The following is a 22,634-nucleotide window of genomic DNA, read 5'->3' on the forward strand; positions in this document are numbered from 1 at the left end:
TGCACATTTCATCTACCTAGGACCTCTTCCAAAAAGGAAAATATGCCAGCCAGATTCCCACAATAGTTGAAAACTCAGAAGTCTCTTGCGGCGCCCGGTCTTTGCTCAAATCACAGTCAAATATCTCAAACGCTACTCTACCTCCGTGTTATAAAGCAGCTATTAGGCAGCCTGACTTTATATAATGTTGCTTAATAATCATTGTTTATTGCTATAGTCTATCTGAAAATTGCACATTTGGTTATAGCATTCATAATTATAATTATAGCTATTTCAAAGCCATCAACATTAAATTAAAGAGTTCTTGCATTTTCCAAGATCTAGTTCTCTAATCTCTGCTAAGGCTATCTGTGGTACTTCCCTAGTACAATGGTTGCAACATTTGCAGAAGTTTTTTTTTTTAAATACTACTTTTCTTAATTTCCCCAAGCTACCCATTTTATTGCACTATTTTATTTATTTGTTTATTTTTTTTACAAATTCACTGAGGCACTATTTAATCATTTTTGCTATCTCTTGAGGTAGAAAGAAAAGCATTATTCCATTAGGTAGGGAATAGCACCTGCATTCCGTATACAATTTTATTGCACCATTTCTTGATTTTATTAGCCTGAAGTGCTACAAACCAAACATCTTAAGTAAGACAAATAAAAAAAATAATATATAGCTAAACAAGTTATGTTTCTGCAAAAGATCCAGCTGGATTCGGAAATAGGACAAACCTCTCGCTTCATAAATTCTCAGGCTTCTGCTTCATTCCCCCCTTTGCAAGACTAGGGAGCCTACCTTGTAAGGGATTTCTTCATATTCATCCAGAAACATTTTCAGCTGGCTGATGCAAATGCGCAGATCTCCATCGGTGAACTCATACGGAATATTGAAACCCAGTGGGCCAAACTTTCTCCTTTCTAGTGCATTGCCATGGAACAGGCAAAGAGAAAGGAGCAAGGATTTGAATTCGCTAACCTGCAAAACACAACATCTCTTGTGATTCTAAAAGGCCACAACTAAAATGTTATGGTGCATGCATATGAACGTTTAGGTTGGTTGTTTTTTTTTTAGTGCCTATTTCAGACTTTGTAGAATGAAAGGGCGAATGCCTTTTTCTGAACTCCATTCCAACCAAAGGAATATACTTCCATGAGAATAAACTGTTGACAAAGGAGAAATAATAATGAAAGGTTCAAATGAGAACAGGACCAAGAATTCCTCTGTATTCTATGTATTATTTCCACAACAGCAGATGCAAGGAACACTGAACCTGTTCTGAGCAAACCAAAGTTGTGAAAGGAAGGGAGCACTAAGGGGGATTTTTTGGGTGGGGAGGAGGAGTCTAGGAGTAGGGAAGGGTAGGATTCCTTACTTTGATGCAGGAGTTCAAGAAGTCATTGCTCAGGCTACTGTAAGACTTCAGCAGGTTAGCTTTAACTCCTCGAGGGGGCTCAATGGTCATCTTGGATCCATTCTGGAGGATGGACACTGGAAACTTGTTACTTGGCAAACTGGTCAACCAAAGTCGGAAATCTCGGTGTACCTGAACCAGAAAAATGGATGCAGGACGTCAGTAACCTGAAACCAAACTTTTAGAAAGTAATTTTTCTACTGGAATCCAGTTTCTCTCTCATCAGAAAAAGTCCTTGTTGAACAGACATACAGAAATGTTTCTCTTTGGTGGGGAATAAAATAAGATATTCATCCTAAAGAATCTCTCCTCTTTTAGAAAGCATGGAAAGGTCTAAAAATAGATTGGAATAGTTTTCCTAGCCTTCTAGGGCAGGGGTGTCAAACTTAAGGCCTGGGGGGCAGATACTGCCCATGGGGTATTTAGATCTGGTCTGTGGGACCACCATGGACTGGCCTGTGGTGCTTCTGCCTGTGAAAATGCATTTGGGAGCCCCTTTTCACAGGGAGTGTGACTGGGCCACCACAAGCGCCCCCAACATGACTGACATTGACCTGGCCATGCCCACCCTGGGCCCCGAGTTCAAACCCAACTCTGTTGCAGCCCTCAATGAAATTGAGTTTGATAGCCCTGTTCTAGGGATAGGTTTGGATATATTTTATTTTCTTACTGAAAATATACATTGGGTTAGCAACCAATGATTGAAGAAGAATATTTACTAACACTGTCCAACCTTTGGAAGAAAACAGTTTTTATTCTAGAAACAAGAAATGTAAATTCAGAGTTTCTGTGCCTAGGTCAGCAATAAGCAATCTTTCTACACTAGGCAAACACGCAGAGATAATAGAGTAGAAATTTCTGTTTCTTTCTCGGTAATAACGTCAGTTTAAATTGTCAAAATCTTTGAAACTTCTCTTATCCCTGCAAAAAAGCTGTTACAAATTTTGACATCAAATTAAAGTATGGGGGAGGACAGCAGTGAGCACAGGTATCTGCAGCCCTCCCCCTCCAGCCTTGAAGTGCGGGGCACAATCTTCTCAAATGAGGGGAAACTCATTTTCAATGCTGAAATATTAAAGAGAGACAGTTTAAGTCCATATGCATCTCACCTTATCAGGGTTAATGCCTTCAATGAGTCTCTCCAAAGAAGGCATCCAGCTTGGAGCCAAGTGGCAATTTTGAAAGAAGATCCACTTCCCACGTTCCATTGCACTGCGCATCATGGCTTCTGCTCGCGGTCCCTAAATAACAGAGATTGACATCTGAACAAAGCACACAGCTTCCCGCCTTACACACCGTGACTTGTTCTTCACCATTGGAAGGATAAACGCATTCCTCCCACCTCAATTCTTTACTATGTTAAGTACAGTTTACTTTTTCCCTTTGCATTTTTACTGATTTAATATAAACATAAAAAGAATAAAAACAAAAACAATGACACAGAATATTACATCATCAGGTACAATTCGGGGGGCATGCTAATTCTCCACATCTATGACTAGGAGAAGAAAATTCAACAAGAGGGGCTTTTTAGCTTTCAAAGATTTCGTGCAGTTACATTCATTAGAAACCGGGGGGGGGGGGGAGCATAAAGTGTTGGCTAAAGGAAACTAAAATAGTTTTAGTCCAGGCACTAAATTGAACTGAAACCTACCAGTGCACAGTGTGGTGTTTTATAATAGATAGGAAAGATTTTTGGTGCCCAAAATCTTTTCAGAATAATAATAACAAACTATCCTCTGTATTCTAAATTAAGCTGTGGTATCAGAGAATGATTAGCTATACATCAAGTTATTTTTGGAGAATGTATCAAATTGGCCTGAACTACAGCAAAAGTACAGGCGTTCCTTGACTTACAACAATTCATTTAGTAAGTGTTCGAGATTACAGCGGCACTGAAAAAAGGTGCCTTGTGACCGTTTTTCACACTTATCCCCAATGGTCATGTGATTAAAATTCAGACACTTGGCAACTGACGCATATTTGTGAGGGTTGCAGTGTCCTGGGGTCATGTGATCCTCTTTTAAGACCTTCTGACAAGCAAAGTCAATTGAACAATTGTGTGACCAACTTAACACCTGCAATGGTTCACTTGACAACTTTGTGTAAAGTGGTGTAGGGCAGTAGTCTCCAATCTTGGCAACTTTAAGACTTGTAGACTTCAACTCCCAGAGTTCCTCAGCCAGCAAAGCCGGCTGAGGAACTCTGGGAGTTGAAGTCCACAGGTCTTAAAGTTGCCAAGGTTGGAGACCACTGGTGTAGGGTTTCCTGCCTAAGCAAGAGGTTGGACTAGAAGACCTCCAAGGTCCCTTCCAACTCTGTTATTTTATTCTATTCTAGAATATTCTAACTGTGTCAGGAAAGGTCATGAAATAGGACAACATTCGCTTAACAGCAGAAATGTTGGGCTCAACTGCGGTCATAAGTTGAGGACTACTTATAAAAAGTCAGTACATAATGCTCTTGAATGCTGGGGAAAGAAATGGATTCAAACATCACTTGGCCCAGAGTCTCTTTGACACCTGAAGAATCACAGGGGCCTCTGAGCCTGCCTGGAGCTTATATGCCAGTTAGAAACAGGATTGTGGCAAGAGTATATTTTATACAGCCTTTCAGAGGATGAACATAACACGGTCTGGACCTGTAAGTTTGCTTGAAAGGGTAAGCGCTTCTGTGCGAGCTCTTACTTGTCCCTGTCCAAGAGAAATTGCTGAGAGTTTCTTGGAAAACTTCATTTCTTCAGCAAATTTATACAGATCGGCAGCTGGGTCTGTGCCTGGAGAGAGGACGAATATCAACGGGGTGGTAGAAGTAGACTCCTTAAAGACCACTGAAAGATTTGCAGTCTGAAATATATAAAAAAGAGTTCTTTGTTTACTGTTATTGCCTAGAACAGTGATGGCAAACCTTTTGGCCATTGTGTGCCAAAAGCGGGGGAGTGCAGGGGGTTGTGTGTGGGTGTGCCCACACCCATAATTCTATGTGTGTGACACCCCTCCCGCTCTTGTGCATGCGCCCCACACCCTCCCCCCGCTTTTGGCATGCGATGGACCCATTTTTCACCCTCCCCAGGCTCCAGAGGCTTTCTAGCAGCCTGGAGAGGGCGAAAATGCCCCCGCCTCCTTGGAGGCCCTCTGGAGACTTCACTTCCAGAGGGCGAAAAATGGCCAAAAACAAAGGCCAAAGTCAGCTGCCCAGTGCACGCTGGAGCTGACAAGGCAACGCCTCACATGCCCTAACAAATGGCTCCACATGCCACCTCTGGCACATGTGCCATAGGTTCACCATCATGGGCTTAGAATTTCTTCCTGTGCTTTCATCTATTGGGAGGAGAAAGGTTGGGCAAGGAAAGAGAGACACAGGACCAGAACAGGAGGCCAAAGTCTTGTCAACTAAAATTTCTGTCACCTCTGCTGTTCAGCCTCTGTGTATGTGATTAAGCACGATTGGCTACCTGTGGTTCAATAAAGCTCTGTCCCAAGTTAGCAGCCACAAAGTCCTGCATCGCATTGGTGACTTTGTCCCCCCGCAGACAGCGCAGGACTAACAGTTTTTGAAAAGAATCCAGCTTGGTGTCCCATATGCCTGGCAGAGGCTCCCTGCAAAAAATAGAAGGGCTTACGTTAGGTCTAGACTAAAGACATCCAGTTGACCACTGGATGACATTTCTCAAGTGCTTTTCTGAACATAATTACTATCGTAAATGGATTTTAATTAAGAATAACCACCGCATACACAGCTACGTGCTGGCCCAGTATGGCTGATCTCAGAAAGTTTAGCAGGACTGTCAGGGAATCTTGCTTGGTAGATTAGATTGGAAAATTGAAATTCTACTCTGGGAGACATGGTAATAAAACACATTTATACTAATGTCAGAAAAACCCGTAACTATGTTCTTGAAGTTAACAGAACTCACACTTGACTCAAAGGGTGCCCTAGTTTGAACTAGTGTTAAACGATAGCATTACTGAGAAATGTAGCAAATCTGAAGATTGAAAGTAAAATTACCTGTGAGGTTCAGCACTGTCAAAAATTGTGCGAAACCCAGACAGGTTTGCCACAAAGTCATCTGCAAATGAGGAGAAATTGTGCAAGTTGGTTAAGGCCAGGATATCATTCCATGCTCTTTCATATAGCCAGGCCGGAGCTGGATTATCTCGCATGATCTTTATAGTGCCGCCAGAAATAAGGTAACGCCATTCCTCCTGTGCATTGAAATTAGAAAAAGATATAGAGGGTTGTCTGTGTGTGAAGGTTTGTCGTGAGTGACAATTATTTATTATACTCATTTTTGGTCTTTGCATTCACCTCTGTAGCATAAATATATGGAAATGTTCTCTTTTTGAGCCTATAAATCTAAACATTTACAAAACTTTTTATAGAGCACATTCAGTGGTGGGATTCAGCCAGTTCGCACCTATTCGAGAGAACCGGTTGTTAATTTTCTAAGCAGTTTGTAGAACCGGTTATTGGAAGAAATCTTATTTTGGTTTTTTTGCACTTTACAGGGCTAATCCTGTAAGGGAAGGAAACATTCTGGTGTTGTTTCTAGCCTAATCTTTATTGCCCTGCTTACAGAAACTGCCTCTCCCGTTAACCTTTATTACATTGTAACAGCTAAGACGAAGCGCCCATTGATGTGAGTGACATTGGAGTTGGCCACGCCCACCCAGACACGTGACCACCAAGCTGGTCATTAGGGCAGAGAACCGATTGTTACATTATTTGAATCCCACCACTGAGCACATTATATTTTGTGTGATTAGTAGAAACTATTACTTCTTGACCAGTTATTAATGCATATACACATTCCTTCCATTGTAGCCAGAAATTAGATTAAAGACTTAGTACATGGTAGCTGGGCTCAAGCTCAGAATGCCATTTGTGAAGGAGATCTCTCTTATTTTCTCACTAATATTCTTCCAGAAGGTTCCAGTTTATAATCTGATTTACTATTTATATTAACTGATGTTTTCCCTGTGTTAACCATGTTAGACTGCCCATTCTTTTGTTCAGATGCATTTTACAGCCATCTATAAGCCCTTAACAGAAGATGTCATTATTCTTACCATGTCTATTTTGCCTTCATTCATCATGATCCGGATGCACACCAGGAATGCAAACATGAGCTTATGTTTCTCAAAGAGGCTGCGACAAACATTGCTGTAGAGGCTAAAGGTGAGGTACTTATTGATATTTGCAATCCGCTTCTTCAGCGTATCTGAAAGCAGTAATTCACAAAAGAATGCATAAAATGATGCAGACTTAAAGCAAAAAATCTTAGAGGTGATTATTATCCAAAAATGGTCCATGCAAGCAACAGTGTTCTTTGAAGTTTTGCCTCATCCTTATGGCCATGCACAAACTCTTTATGAGAAAAACTCATACTGCTGAAGATGCCAAACTTTTTGAAATAATCTATTCATCTGGAATTTTAATCATAAGGGTAGCTTTTAGAACAGTGAGGGGAAAAATAGCATGTGAACACACACCGGATACACCCATGTCGACATACATAATACACATATTGCAGACTGAATGCAGCTACCATCATTGCTTCTCATAGCTTAATATTTGTAATATTTCAATGGAGGCAGAAGAGCGAACAGACATACAGCGCGTTCAGAAAGTATTCAGAACACATTCACTTTTGTGACTTTTGTTATGCTGCAGCCTATTCTACAGTTGATGAAATTAATTTTTTCTCATTAGTCTACACTCAGTACCTCGCAGTGACAAAGTGAAAACAGAATTTTTGAAATGTCTGTAAACGTATTAAAAAGAAAAAAAACCCTGAAACATCACGTTGGCGTAAGTATTCAGACCCTTCACTCAGTACTTTGTTGAAGTATCTGTGGCAGCAATTACAACTTCTAGTCTTTCTGCATATGACATAACAAGCTTTGTACATCTGGATTAGGGGATTTTCTGTCATTCTTCCTTGCAAATCCTCTCAAGCTCAGTCAGGCTGGATGGCAACCATTGGTGGACAGCCATTTTCAGGTCCCTCTAGAGATGTACAATAGGGTTCAAGTCAGGGCTCTGACTGGGCCCCTCTACAACATTGGCTGTGTGCTTTGTTGTCATGTTGGAAAGTGAACCTTCAGCCCTGAGTTTCTGAGCTGAGGTCCTGAGCTCTGTGGAACAGGTTTTTGCTGAGGATATCCCTGTATTTGGCTGCATTCAGTTTTTTCTCAACCCTGACCAGTCTCCCAGTCCCTATGGGGATGCCATAGCAGGATGCTGCCACCACCATGCTTCACTGTTGAGATGGTGTTGGGCATGGTCTGTTTTCCTCCAGACGTAACATTTAGAATTGAGGCCAAACAGTTTAATCTTAGTTTCATCAGACCAGAGAATCTTATTCCTCACAGAGTCCTTCAAGGGGCTTTTTTGCAAACTTCAAGTGGGCTTTCATGTGATTTGCACTGAGGAGAGGATTCCATCTAGCCACTCTAGCCATAAATCCCAGATCAATGGAGGGCTGCAGTGATGGTTGCCCTTCTGGAACTCTGTCTCATCTCCACACAGGATCTCTGGAGCTCAGTCAGAGTGACCTTTGGGTTCTTGGTCATCTCTCTTACTAAGGCCCTTCTCCTCTGATTACTCAGTTTGACTGGGCAACCAGCTCTTGGAAGGGTCCTGGTTATGCCAAACGTCTTCCATTTGAGAATTATAGAGGCCACTATGCTCTTGGGAACCTTTAGCACAGCAGAAATTTTATAGTAACCTTCTCCAGATCTGTGCATTCTAATAATCCCGTCTCTGAGCTCTGCAGGCAGTTCCTTTGACCTCACTGCTTTTACTCTGCTACAGTATCCATTGTCAACTGTGAGGCCTTCTATAGAGAAGTGTTGCCATTCCAAATCATATCCAATCAATTTAATTTACCACAGGTGGATGCTAAACAAGGTGTAGAAACATGCCAACAATGATCAAAAGGGAAGCATCAGAGCTACATTTCACGTCTTTGTTGCCAAGAGTTTGAATACTTATGCTAATGTGATATTTCAGTTTTTTATTTTTAATACATTTACAAACATTTATAAAATACTGTTTTTGCTTTGCCATTGTGGAGTACTGAGTATAGATTATTGAGAAGAAGAAGAAAGAATTTCAGCAACTGTAGAATCAGGCTGCAGCATAACAAAATTGTCAAAATGCAGGGGGAGGGGTGAATACTTTCTGAATGTATTGTATATGAATATTCAGTCCCTTATGTAATGCATAAATTGCCATTCAGACCATGAAGAGACCTACACTGTTCTGGGTGGGAAAGGATAGATATTATATACAAGTAAGTCATTTAAAATACCTGCTCTCTCCGAGTTTGCAATTCCTGTTAGAAATATATTGAGGAACCACTCCAACGAATATTGGTACATGGGATCAACATTGGACAGGTCTGAGACACAGAAGAAAAGGATCTGGGTGCGGACAGCCACAGGGACATACTCCAGCCGAGTGATATCAATATCTTTCTCGGTCTGCTCAGCTGCCTTTACTTTGGCCTGTGGGAGATTGAAAGACAAACGGAAATGCAAATATATCTTAAGTCAAAAGAAACAAGTGATTTGAGAGGGGAGCCTAAATAAGCACCTGAATTTCTCCTGCTTTTAATTTGGATGCTTCCAAAACTTTGATGAGCTCCAGGTCATCCACAGGGTTCCCCTCGGAAGAGCTCAGACGGTACAGAATTTGGTCTTCAATTTCCTTCAGTTCCTGTTGCATCTTGGCATTGCTGACAATCAGCTGGTTCTTAGCTTCTTCTAAGTCAGGCCGTTCTTCAGCTACCACCTGGCCTAGCAACTGGTCCTCTAAGCCACTGTAATTAAGTAAGCAAGCAAGTAAGCAGAGCAGTCAAAGAATACAATGAAAATTTAAAAAAAAGTTATCCATTAATGACGGCAACAGTTTGATTCGATATTTAATATAGGAGAGAGTAATTTGCCATTACCTGGGAGATAGGGTGAAGTTAATCAGGGTAAGCTTTGTTGATAACTCTGGAGTGTAATGGGGATTAGGAAGGTTGGTAGTGATGTACAAGTTGAAATCATCATGATATGGAATCACTGTGTCTCCCAGCTTCAATACTATGCTGCCCTGCAGTTTATAAGTCTATATAAACAGGGAAACATGAAAACATTTCAGGGAAACATGAAAAAGAGAGGTGGTGATGCAGGAGCAATAATACAATTTTAATATCATGATTTTCTCTCTTAATGGGGGAGGAATGACAATACATGTATTTGTAACTGCTGCAAATAAATTTAATCTGCATTTATTCTTTTATATTTTTCTTAATTTTATTTTCTATATTTTCCATGCTTGCTTTTATCTTTATTTTTTTAATGATAAAAATTAGGATATTAAAAATCTTGATTTTAACCGTGAGATTTGTCCATCCCATTTAGAGGAAAATATCATTTGGGATGAATCAATCTATGTGGTTGGGGTGGAGATTCATGGTCAAAAGTGAATGCCTGGTTCCCAGCTATTCTGATAAGAGGCAGATTACTGATAATTTGTGCACCTCAGCATGAATCTCGTATTTTACTCCATTATCTCATTGTAAACTACTTGGTACAATAACAATATTAGCATAAATTAGTGGCATCTTCCTTTCCTCCATGTTATGAATGATGGGGGATGGCAAGTGGTAGAGGATTGTTATGAAGAAAAATATCAGATAGTGAAAAAAATAAGGAATTCCCTTCTGCACAAAACTCAGCTGCAATATGCAACATTCTAGTTTTGATTCTCTCTCTCTCTCTCTCTCTCTCTCTCTCTCTCTCACACACACACACACACACACACACACACACACACACCAGCAAACTGGCCTTAAAGATGTGAGGGTGGACTGGAATATAGTTTTATACTAATTTCAGCACTACTTTAGACGTGCTTATCCAATGGTGGCTGCTGAGAAACAGCCAATTCTTGATAACCTTATAAACACACACACGGGGGGGGGGGGGGGGGGGGAGGAGTCACCTGTTTCAACAGCACAGGTTCAAGAGCTGGATCTAGTTCTTCCCCTACGTTCTCCAAGAGAAATGGCTTCCCAAAACGAATGGCATTCTCTAAGCTACGTAGAAAATCCCGGTCACTGAGCTTGCATGTATCTAGCCCACTATCTTTTTCCTGAAAAACAGCAGAGTACAAAGAAACTCAGTAGAGGTGGAATCGGATGACTGATTTATATGCAAGTGGAAAGGAACAAAGACAAGACATGGATCAAAATGGGTTTGTAGGTGGAGAGAAAGGATCAATGTATTGACGTAAATTTTGATATTGCATGGAACATAACACAAAAGTATAGTGAATGAAATAAGGGACCATGCTATTGCAAAGTTCTGAAGACTGGTTTCAGCAAGGTGTACACTAATTGATAAATTATAGAAAATAAAGTAATTACAGTCACTCTGCATATTACTGCTTCTCATAATCATTATCTTTGAACATAGGTGAAATTGATTTTCTACCTTAGAAATTCTAGAACATGTTTTTCCACCTAGGGAAGTCAAAAAGAAAACTATAAAAATGAAGATAAAAGTTAAATAAAAATATGGTATAAATAATCAGTAGTTCAATTATAACTGAATATAATTTTCTAGTGTAGGATTTGTCATTTGTAAATTAAACATTTTAAGAGGAAGAAATAACAAGTGTTTATAGGAAGAAGCCTTTAATGCCAGCTAGAAAAACTCCTTTGGTAAAAATAAATGTGTTTAATAATATCAACAGGGAAGGTTTACCAAGTTTTTTATCCATTTGTTGGCTTGTCCCTGTGGATCTATAAATAGAGTCCAGCGTTGAGAAAACTGTGTAATCATACCATTTTCCACAGATAAAGTATCATTAGGTAAACCTGCAATCTGCATATGAAGAACATAAAACACATGTTTGCTATGCATCAAGATAAGCTAAATCTGGTAAAGTACACACATTATGTAAATTACATGCTAATGGCATAGAAATCAAAAATATGTGTAGAATTTTACACCACACTGTAATGTTATCCTTTGATTCACTGTAAAGTTTTTATTGACAACAGAATAACTAAAGATATCCCTGCACAGCTTTTATTTATAGAGTGGGACAGGTTGCTTCAAACTGAACAACTGAATATCTTCAGTTAAGGTTCAGTTAAGATACTCTCTGGCTGGTCCACTTGAATGACAGGAGTCAGTAGAGCTTTGAGTATACAGTATATCAAAGGAAAAGGCATCCATATTTTCCAGAAATACTGCAATGGTCCATATTACAGAGAGACTGATCTCTTAACTAATCTTAAAATCTTTTCAATAAAATGAATAATTTAGGTTTATGATGGTCCAAATATAATTTATTTCCTTGTTTTGATTTATTCTTGATCAAGTCCAAGCAAACCATATTGGACATTTTTTGTACATAAGGATTCATCAATTCTAGAAGGTATGGAAATCACAATACCAAATAACTGAGGGCATCAACATAAATACTGCTTCTCAGTGTAATTTCTTCAATATTTTCAATTAAGTAGAAAGTATAACATTCCCAAAACTTCTTAAAATATCCCTGAATTGTTCTTTTGTATGATCACTCTCTAGGATTCACATCAGAGGTAGTATTCATCAGGTTATGACCAGTTCTGGAGAACCAGTAACTGAAATTTTGAGTAGTTTGGAGAACCGGTAAATACCACCTCTGACTGACCCCGCCCCATCTATTCTCTGTCTCCTGAGTCCCAGCTGATCAGGAAGGAATGGGGATTTTGCCATAACCTTCCCCTGGATTGGGGAGAGAATAAAGATTTTGCAGTATCCTTCCCCTGCCACGCCCACCAAACTACACCACGCCCACCAAGCCATGCAATGCCCATCAATCCATACCCACAGAACCGGTAGTAAAAAAAAAAAAAGAATCCCACCACTGATTCACATGCCTTAAAAAATGCATAGCAACTCAAAGCTTTGCTATTTGGCAAAACTAGCTGGTATTCATATTAAGATTACCTGCCATGATCGGATTTTCACTGGGTCTCCAAGTGTAGCTATGAAATTTGGTTCTTTTGTGTGTGGAACCTTATGCAACTCCAGCCGGCTTATCCATTCGTCACAAAGCGATATGCGATATTGACCCTACAAAGGAAAATATTGAACTATTAACATGAAATTATCAGTATGCTTAATTAAATTATTTTTTCCCCAGCTACTTGTAATCAACTCTTGATGTTGAAGTTGAGGTTTGATGTCAATATGCATATCTGTTTTAGAACATATAATAATTTCAGTAGGGAATGACTATTTTAAGAAGCTTCATAAGAAGATTCCGTTCAGATGCTATAGATTATGCTTTCACATACTCCCTTTTGCATTCAGATTTTCTTATAAACATAAGCTCAACTCTGCATTTAGAGCTCATCAATTTCCAAAGCATGATTAAAAAACACAGTTTGAACTGTGTGTGCACTCCCTCTTAGTACTACCAACTGTAGTTAATTCTAATTTAGATCAATTTAACAACAAGCCTGGATCTAACAACAATATAGGCCTGACGTGGATAAGAGCAAACAATGGATCCCCGCTTTTCAATAAAAGGAGTTATTAATCTATGAAAATTACTTGGGTAACAACAACAATTTTGTATATCCGTGTAGTTCTGAAAATAGTGCAACTGAAGGAGAAAGGTAAGGAGGAAATACTTTGCTTTTAGTGGAGCTGATTATTTGTTTGTTTGTTTGTTTGCTAAATTTATTTGACGCCTATCTCAGTATAAGAGTAGGAAGCCATTTTGGGTGGAAAGGCTTGCTTCCTGGGCGACTGTGTAAGAAAAGACTCATATGTGTCCAAGTGTCTACAGTATAATTCTCTTGAAATGTTTAGACAGCAAATATATTGACCTGGTATACAGCTGTAGGAGCAGCCTTTATTCAATATCAAGCTCAAATATTGTGGAAAAGAAGACATTTTTCTTACTCACCGTAAATGGTCCTAAATATGCAATGAAGCCAGAGGAAACTAAAACATCGCCTACAATGTTGTTGATCATATAATCTAGTTTCTGGACTGTTTCCTGCCAACGTATTCTTTCATCAGCCAGACCATTAATTAGCTAAACACAACAGATATACAATATGTTAGTTTGCTTCTTCCTTAGATCTTCTCCTAGCAGAAAACTCTAATAGGAAATGCAAGAAGGCAACACATGAACTTTAAAAAAAAAATACATTTAACATGAAACATTAGGCTTGAATCTCACACATGATTAAACTAATAAAATAACTGTAAATTGGAAGTAGAAAACCTTTCCTGGCCAACATATATTTTGGTGGAAAGAGACAATTTTATTACTTTTCCCAATGTAACAGTTTTAAGGAAAGAGAATTTGTAGGAAGACAATCATGCTATTTAAAACAGTAAAAAAGGGATAGAAAATCCTAGTGTCCTAGTGTTCGCTATTGGGTCCTTCTGCATGGCACCACTAAGCTGCCCTGCCTTATGTACATGCTGGCTGGATTCTAAGCCATCTCAACTAAATCACAATTCAAGATTGTGGAATCAGTTTGCCAGTATGCCAACTATCATACTCCCAGTGGTTCAGAACATTTCCCAATTATTTATTTAAATTTACATACATACATACATACATACATACATACATACATACATACATACATACATACAGTCTACTGGTATCTGCTCCTTTGTTTTTATAGTTGCTTGTGATAAGAAGGATTATCCCAGTGCCCAAATAGTCCAAATGAGTAAATTTATCATTGCATTTATCTGGAGATCTTTTTTTTTTAAAAAAAGTGCCACCATTTCAATCCTGCATAGATGGCCTGTTTAAAAATCAGCTCAGCTTGGGAGATCAATTATAGTTGAACTTAGCTATAAAAATCAAGCTTGGGTTTCCGCAGCGCAATCTTTTAGTCATCTTTGCACTTAAACTGGAAGCTAAAAATTTATTTGACTTAATTTGTTGAGTTTATTTTATTACTTGATTTATGCTTACTTTGTCAGCTCGGTTCAATCTCTGTTCACATTGATCACACTTCATCTCCAGTTCCTCTTTTGTGGATAAAGTGCCTTTGTACTTAGCCTGAAGATTGGCAATGCCATCCTCCACTTCTCGGAGATGTTCCTTGGCTTCATCCAGGACTTTCTGTGTGGCTTGCAAATCTTCTTCAGCTTCCCTCAGGGCTTGCTATGGAAATAGAAATAATTGTGAACACCAAGTGCTTCTCAAACACTTTTTAAAAAGATCATAAAGCATAGAAAGAGGGCATAGGTATCTAGTACATGATTTTGAAAAAAGCACAGCAATAATTCTTACGCGCTTTGGCTCCACAGCTTTTGCCACGAAGTGGTACTTATGCATAGCCCTGACCCACTGGCAGATTGACGTGCAGGCTTTGGAGACTTTAGCTACAACTGCCGGCTGAAATTCTTCACTGTCAATATATGGTTGGATGAACTTGATCACAGTATCCGCAATATTATCCTGAAATGATTTTTTTTAAATGCTTATGAATGCTGGTAGAAGGAAGATATGAATGCTCAGGAGAAACAGTGCAAGGTTTTATGATAAAAAATACATTAGCTGTATCAGAGGAACAGTTTGTTGTATTATTCTTTTCCACTTGAAGCCAAGCTAAGGTAATAGTTCCTAAGACATAATCACAAAGTTACAATCATGGATTATGTAATAAAATCACAGTAATGGGGAAGAGACCTTGGAGGTCTTCTAGCCCAACTCTCTAAACCAGAACAGGAATCCTAAGACTGTCCCAAACAAATGGTTGTCCAACAGTCTGAAAAAACTGGAGCACCCATGATTCCAGGCTGCAGGCTGTTCCAATTGTCTAATTTTAAACACACTGAATCATAAGCCATACTTACAAAACTACATTTGTTAAGCATAAACAAGAAAATATAATTTAATTTCTAGAGTTGGATGAACTATACTATATGTCATTTCAAGATAGCATATGACCATGAGAAAATAATGCAGTGAGATTTCTGCATCTCTGCAAAAGTATCAGGTAGAGGTTTGTGTCCTGGAAGAGAGGCATTTCAACTTGAATTCCAATCTAAATTGGGGGCAAAAGGGCTTGCAATCCTTACCTTCCCCCCCCCCCATTTTATTTTTAGTTTAGCAGTGTAAGTTGTGCAAGCAGTGTAAATTCAGTTTGGGTCGCCACGATGTAAAAAAGATGTGGAGACTCTAGAAAGAGTGCAGAGAAGAGCAACAAAGATGATCAGGGGACTGGAGACTAAAACATATGAAGAATGGTTGCAGGAACTGGGTATGTCTAGTTTAATGAAAAGAAGGACTAGGGGAGACATGATAGCAGTGTTCCCATATCTCAGGGGTTGCCACAAAGAAGAGTGAGTCAAACTGTTCTCCAAAGCACCTGAGGGCAGGACAAGAAGCAATGGGTGGAAACTAATCAAGGAAAGAAGCAACTTAGAACTGAGGAGAAATTTCCTGACAGTTAGAACAATTAATCAGTGGAACAGCTTGCCTCCAGAAGTTGTGAAAGTCCCAACACTGGAAGTCTTTAGGAAGATGTTGGATAGCCATCTGTCTGAAATTATGTAGGGTTTCCTGCCTAGGCAGGGGGTTGGACTAGAAGACCTCCAAGGTCCCTTCCAATTCTGCTATTGTATTGTATTGTATTAAGTTATTGATTCCCACAGATTTTGCTGGCATTTTTATTTGGGATAAATAACAATAGCCATCCATATGTAAAAGACACAGGGTTAAAAAATTAAGTAACATACATACATACAAATTGACCATTTTAAATTCCACGGTTACCCAGATGCTTAAAGTTACCAAACTATTTGTGTGTGTGTTTTAAACATAACTCTGCTCTTCTGCTTATAACAACAGCTCCACCTACAGCTATCAGGAGGTAGCATGGATTAGTACCGATTGCCATAAAAGGCTTCACCTGATGTTTCTTGCAGATCAGGAGCAAGTTTAGCAACCGAGACAGAAAAAATACTGTTGGTCCCTGAAAGGTAAGAGACCTTGGAAACAAATGTGCCTGTGTCTGTGGGTGAGTAAGAATAAACACCTTTCAAGTACTTACCTTATCGTATTTAAATAAACTTTCAAGAAACTTCCCTGGGTCCTGAAGAAGACCTTTGCCAGGCTCCCAGTAGTCATCTATCTTAGTACCTGGCTTCTCGCCTGCTATTTTTTTGGGCTTGACTCCCTTCATAATACAAACAGCTTCTATCACCAATTTCACTCCAAGTGGAGGGCGCTGCATTGCTCGCACCTAATTGGAAATATTTTACAATGAAATGTTTTAAAAAATAGTTCAGATTAATGTCCTATCTCTAGCGGATTGATAATTATCCCCAACTCAATAAAACAATGGTAGAGTTATCTTTGCATACGATTTAGTGATTGGTCTCTAATATCAGTCTAAATAAACACGTATATGAATAGTGCTAATTATACTGTCTGCAAACAGTGATGGAAAGGTAAATCCATGCCCCGAAAGATTTATAACTTAGAAATACAATGAAGAGGAAAGTAGGCCAAATTGCCCTAGTTATATATATATATATATATTGTTTTTAACATCTATTTTAAATAAAGTACAAAAATGTATTGCCATCAACAAAAAAGAGTGTCTATATGGTGAATATAATGCTTAAAATAAAGTTTTAAAAAAGAGAACAATTAACAGAAAAAAGCTCAATTAACCCAATTGTGTCATTAAACTAAGATCATATAGACAATATTGTGTAATTTTCTCAGTTTTAGAACATAGACTTTCAAAAACAGATATTAAACATATTCACATTAAAATCAAGAGAGTAATTTTTTCCAGTTATGTAGAATTATCCACTTTACCACATCCCGGGATTGGTAGAACCAAAGTTCTTCAAGGAAATGAGGAATTTCATATTTTAGGGCTATAATTTATTATCACATTGAGATCTTTATCTAAGCTGTAATACAACAGTCTGAGTTATATGAGTTAAATAATATTTCCTACAGTACCAACATAATAGCAATAGCAATAGCAATAGCAGTTAGACATATACCGTTTCATAGGGCTTTCAGCCCTCTCTAAGCGGTTTACAGAGTCAGCATATTGCCCCCACAGTCTGGGTCCTCATTTCACCCACCTCGGAAGGATGGAAGGCTGAGTCAACCTTGAGCCAGTGAGATTAGAACCGCTGAACTGCAGATAACAGTCAGCTGAAGTGGCCTGCAGTACTGCACCCTAACCACTGCGCCACCTCGACTCTTCAAATCTAATGTTCACTCCTTTTTAAACATTATTTGAAGGGGTCCAATAAATAGGAAATAATTTCCTATGTCTGATGAAATAAATTTATTTTTACATCATAAGTATTTTTCACATTTTTAACAACTAGTTCTATTGATTCTATAATATTCTAATTCTTAATTCAAGTAACGAAATATATAAGTAATAGTGACTTTCAATTTACTTTTTAATACTGTATAAAATTGAATTGTTAGTTTCTATTCAAATGCTGCATCTTTTAAGGAAGTCAAAATTTCACGTATCTCAAAGACTGCTAAAGTTTCTAGGATAAATGTTTGATTCTAACTTGTATAGCAAACTCAGTCTCTCAAAAATTTTAAAAGAAGTGGTTTAGATCAACTGATTTAAAAATATTCATGCCCCTCCACTATATGACCTGGGATGAAACCATAAGACTTTATTAATATCCCAATATGCCTAGCAGTTTTCAAAACAGGATGTAAAGATCCCAGTTTAGTATCTATGTCTTGCCAGGATTTCAAAGATGTTACATACTTTTCTTCCAATGAACCAGAAGAGAAAATTAATGATCATATTCCAAAAAAAGAAAAAAAAGAAGAAAAAAGGGAAAGACGTTAGAATAAAAACCCAATGATGCAACTGAAAATTAAATTTAAAATACCGAACATTATTGTCTTAATTTAGCCAAATATATTCTATGGACTTTACACACACAAAAAAAATCATTAATGGATATGTATAAAAATATCCACCAAGAAACTTTCTTAATGGTGAATTTGGGAGAGAAATGATGATAAGTTCTTGGATATACAAAGTTTGAATCACAATAAAGCATCTGAATGCAAATATCAGAAAGGCAGTTGCAAATGTGAGATTAGATGAGTGAAGCAAATTTTAACTAGATAGGCCTAATTCAATCTCTTTGCTCTAAAAGAATAATGGACAACAAATCCTCTCTTGAGTATTGATGGACTACACATTTCCACACCCTTAGCTATATTGGCTGGAACCGGTACAAGTCATAGTTGAACATTTGAACAGCTTTGTTGATACTGTCCTTTCTCTACAATGGGTAAAGGGAGAAAATAGTCAAGAATAGAACTTTAGAGGGATTTGAACACAGAAGAAAATATAAAGAAAAGGGTTTCTTTAGGCAGCTTTCCCTAGCTTAATGCCTTCAGCCAGCATGGATCTTGATTTTTCTGGATGAAACTTGGAAGTTATAGTCCTGATACATTTGGAAAGAACTGTAAACAAGAGAAGTTAAAGATAGTTAGGAAGATTGAAACATGAAAATGGATTAAAGCAGATAACAATGATTATTAAATAGAGGCACAAAAATGGAGAAAAATGAAGACTCTATAATTAACAATTTTGGCAGGAGAGAAAAAGTTCATTATTTGAGCGAGGCAATTTTAGTGGAAAATAAAAGGCAGAAGCCAAAAGGGAAAAATTTCAAGAACTGTTGGATAGAATTTGTAAATAAGAAAACCAAACAATAATTGGCCAAGCAATCTAGATTAGAACGTTAAGAAACAATTGTATGCCTGAATGGAATAAAGGAAAACAAACATTTTCTGCAATTCTGAAGAATTCTGGGATCATGACTAATGAAAACATCTTAAGAAAGCTTAATTTCTCCAAAAACAAACAAACAAACAAACATTGATGCTTACCAGGAAAAAAAAGGGTATCTTAAGCCTTTGCAAGGTTTTTTGGCTTCTCGTGTATTTTGCTTCTTTACATTATGCTCGCCTCCCCCAACTTGGCCTCAAATAAAGAGTAAAAAGTAAATAATTTGGGCCCCACCCATACAGGACTACTGGACTACAAAGGATGAATAGGGAAGTGCCTGAAGCTTCTGGGTCCTGAGTGACCTTGTTTTGCAAAGGAGAAAGCTGCAGAAGTGAAGTACAGGTGGATGGTGACAGGGAGACAAACTCAAGCCTAATAATGCAGAGACTGTATATACAATGTTATATAGTTTTTGTTTTTAAAAAGAAATGAAGATCAAATAAGCCCATCAGAAGATATAAAATGCTGCAATATATTAAATTTTACCCTTGGGTAAACAATTACGCAAATGACAATTTTATTAGAATTGATGCCGTTTATTTTCTTTAGGATTTGTGTGCATAAAATACATGTGAAGTCTGCCAGTCTGCATTTCTCCAAGAAACTTATTTGTTCCCTATTTAAAAGATATAATTTGATTTCACAATATTTGTCCTTCAAAGATAAATATGGGGAAATTCAACACAGGGAAATGATCAGTCTAATCACTGCATAGAAATAACAAACGGTTTATGGAATGCACAAGATGAGGCTTTCTTTACTGTAAGGAGAAGAACTGGGGGACTTCAAATGTTGAACCATACTTGGCTGTTGATGCTGGCAGCATGGTCACTAGTGAGGGACTTTGGGAGCTGAAGTTCAAAACCATTTGGAAGGCCACATCCCTATGAAGAAGGCTGATCCTTTCTAAGTCTTATTAACCAAAAGGATTTAGATTAGTTCACTATCTCTTATTTGGAGGGGGTCAAACAAATTAGAATAATAAAAATAATCTTTCTGCCCCATAATACACCTGTGGTATATTTTATAATCAGACTGAGATGCTGCTTGCTGAAGTTGGAGGGTAAGACAGGTTCCCCCCTCCCTATAATTCAAGAAAATCAAATTAAAATATCAGGACTACAATTGTCTTACAAGAAGACAAATCAGTAAATGGTAACTATCTAACAATTAAAGGGACAAAATGTTTTTCTTTGATATGCTGGTTTTGTATTTGCAGGTAACCAACATTAGACTTATACTGCATGAGAGAAGAAGATTTGTGATTGAAATTGTTAATTTAAGTTACCACTAGGAGTGCACATATGTAAGAGTCACACAAGGTCAATTTGTGTCTTTTTATTAAAGCCTTGCTACAGTATGTTCAGCAAGATTAATGTTCAAATAAAAGTGCAAGTATAAGCACAGGCTCACCTAGATAAAACCATCTAAATGATAATATAAAGATGTGTCCAGCATTTGTCAGTGGTTACTAAGAGTTGTGTGTTTGTATAAAACACACAGGGAATATAATGCTGAGAATATTTTGAATGCAATGGTACAATCTACCTAGTGACTTAAGCATTGCAGCATTAAATCCTAAACATATTAAAACTGAATTGTGTTCCAACAGGAGAGAGAGGGAAACAGTTTATCAATGTAGAATATTAGGGTTTTTGTAACTGGAAAAAGGGACGCAGTGGCTCAGTGGCTAAGACGCTGAACTTTTTAATCAGAAAGGTCGGAAGTTCAGCAGTTCGAATCCCTAATGCCGCATAATGGAGTTAGCTCCTGTTACTTGTTCCAGGTCCCGCCAGCCTAGCAGTTCGAAAGCATGTAAAAATGCAAGTAGAAAAATAGGAACTACCTTTGGAGGAAAGGTAACACCATTCCGTGCGCCTTTGGCATTTAGTCATGCCAGTCACATGACCACAGAAACTTCTTCAGACAACACTGGCTCTTCAGCTTTGAAACGGAGATGAGCACCGCCCCCTAGAGTCAGGAATGACTAGCACATATGTGCAAGGGGAACCTTTACCTTTTTAACTGGAATCAGTGTGACTGAGCTCAAAAGTATATAGTATTTTTGAATGATTAGCACGTGGAGGAGGAAATCTTCAGCATGATAGGGTTCATCTATACAAAGTCCTCCTTATGCACAAGAGTAGAAGCCTTGTACTTTTGGTATCTGTTTACTCTAAGTGAAGTAAAATATAAGAAAAAGATTAAATAGGCTTGATAGAGGCTTGGTTGCCATTTTTTCAGATGACCTTTATAGCTAACTTAAGCAAGGACAATTTGGCAGAGTAAAAAACAAAAAAGAACAAACCAGGCACAACATCACTATATGTCAGGTAAAAGCTTTATCTTAATCAGTAGAGTTATATTAGCAGAAGCAAGCCTACAGACCAGAAATATGTGAACCTGTTTTTCTGATTGATTAACCAGTACTGATGGTGCTCTGTAATCTTATACACCATGTCAAAGAACTGCAACCTGTGTTTTAAAAAGAAAGTAATAACCTAAATTCTGTGGTTGTAGAGGTGAGATTTTAAAAGGGATAGCAATGTACTACTATCTGTAATTTTGTTATTATCATGTGTACTCTGTGTAGGAAGAAGAGTGTAATTGGAAAATATTATGGATAACTGTTTTATATCACAAAACCTGAGTTGCTATTAGAATTAACATGCAAAGAAGCGTCATTTTCTATTCTTTTTGTAAGAGCTCTATTTTCTAAACATTCCTCCTCCAATCTTTAAGCTAAGATCAGGATAGAAAAAAAAACATTTGCATAAGACTCCTGAGTTTCTCTGGCCATGGAAACCTTACTTAGCCCATCTGGTTTCTAAGAGGAATGAGAACATTGTCCATATTTTCAAAGACAATGTATTGTTTATATAATGCAACAAAAATCCTAGTTATTTTGGTATTTTCTGGAAAGATTTCTACAGTACTTAGAGGTGATAAGTGCTACAATTTCTCAGCTATATTGTACATGTAACACATACTCTTCATCAAATGAAACAATCTTTGAATATTTCCCTCAGGGTTAGAGGAACAATCCAAACATGTTCACACGGAGACGCTCCAGAGCTTTCTTGATGGAGGACATTGACAGAGGAAAAGAGTTTGTAGAGGTGTTGAAAACTATTTATCCCAAGGCAACTACTCTTGATGCCAAGGACTTTGACTGGCTCTTTGACTGTCCCGAGACAGAACACTTTCTGGAGTGGTTCTGCAACACAGTGGGAGAAGAGAATATGCTGACTACTACAGAACTAGAGGACTATGAGAAACTGGTAATTTCTGGGAAGCCCATCTTAGAAGGCGAAGCATTGGAGGAGGTCTTGAGAACCTGTAGCCAGTCTTTTCAGCTGAACAGTGAGCTACAAGAAAATGAAGCCCCAC

At 38.1% G+C, this 22,634-nt stretch overlaps 1 protein-coding gene across 1 annotated transcript in view; it reads right to left on the reverse strand.

The window, feature by feature from the left end:
* The window catches only part of DNAH1 (dynein axonemal heavy chain 1), a 151,797-nt gene that overhangs the window by 9,204 nt on the left and 119,959 nt on the right, over positions 1 to 22,634 (reverse strand). Inside the window, 17 exon segments of the mRNA XM_032210546.1 lie at positions 787 to 966; positions 1,364 to 1,534; positions 2,512 to 2,643; positions 4,090 to 4,248; positions 4,857 to 5,001; positions 5,411 to 5,607; positions 6,472 to 6,623; positions 8,718 to 8,913; positions 9,002 to 9,227; positions 9,360 to 9,520; positions 10,400 to 10,549; positions 11,164 to 11,283; positions 12,403 to 12,528; positions 13,370 to 13,501; positions 14,405 to 14,596; positions 14,726 to 14,893; positions 16,491 to 16,682. Coding sequence (XP_032066437.1) covers positions 787 to 966; positions 1,364 to 1,534; positions 2,512 to 2,643; positions 4,090 to 4,248; positions 4,857 to 5,001; positions 5,411 to 5,607; positions 6,472 to 6,623; positions 8,718 to 8,913; positions 9,002 to 9,227; positions 9,360 to 9,520; positions 10,400 to 10,549; positions 11,164 to 11,283; positions 12,403 to 12,528; positions 13,370 to 13,501; positions 14,405 to 14,596; positions 14,726 to 14,893; positions 16,491 to 16,682 — 2,799 coding nt within the window.

Source organism: Thamnophis elegans, chromosome 2 (assembly GCF_009769535.1).
Source record: "Thamnophis elegans isolate rThaEle1 chromosome 2, rThaEle1.pri, whole genome shotgun sequence".
Lineage (NCBI taxonomy): Eukaryota > Metazoa > Chordata > Lepidosauria > Squamata > Colubridae > Thamnophis > Thamnophis elegans.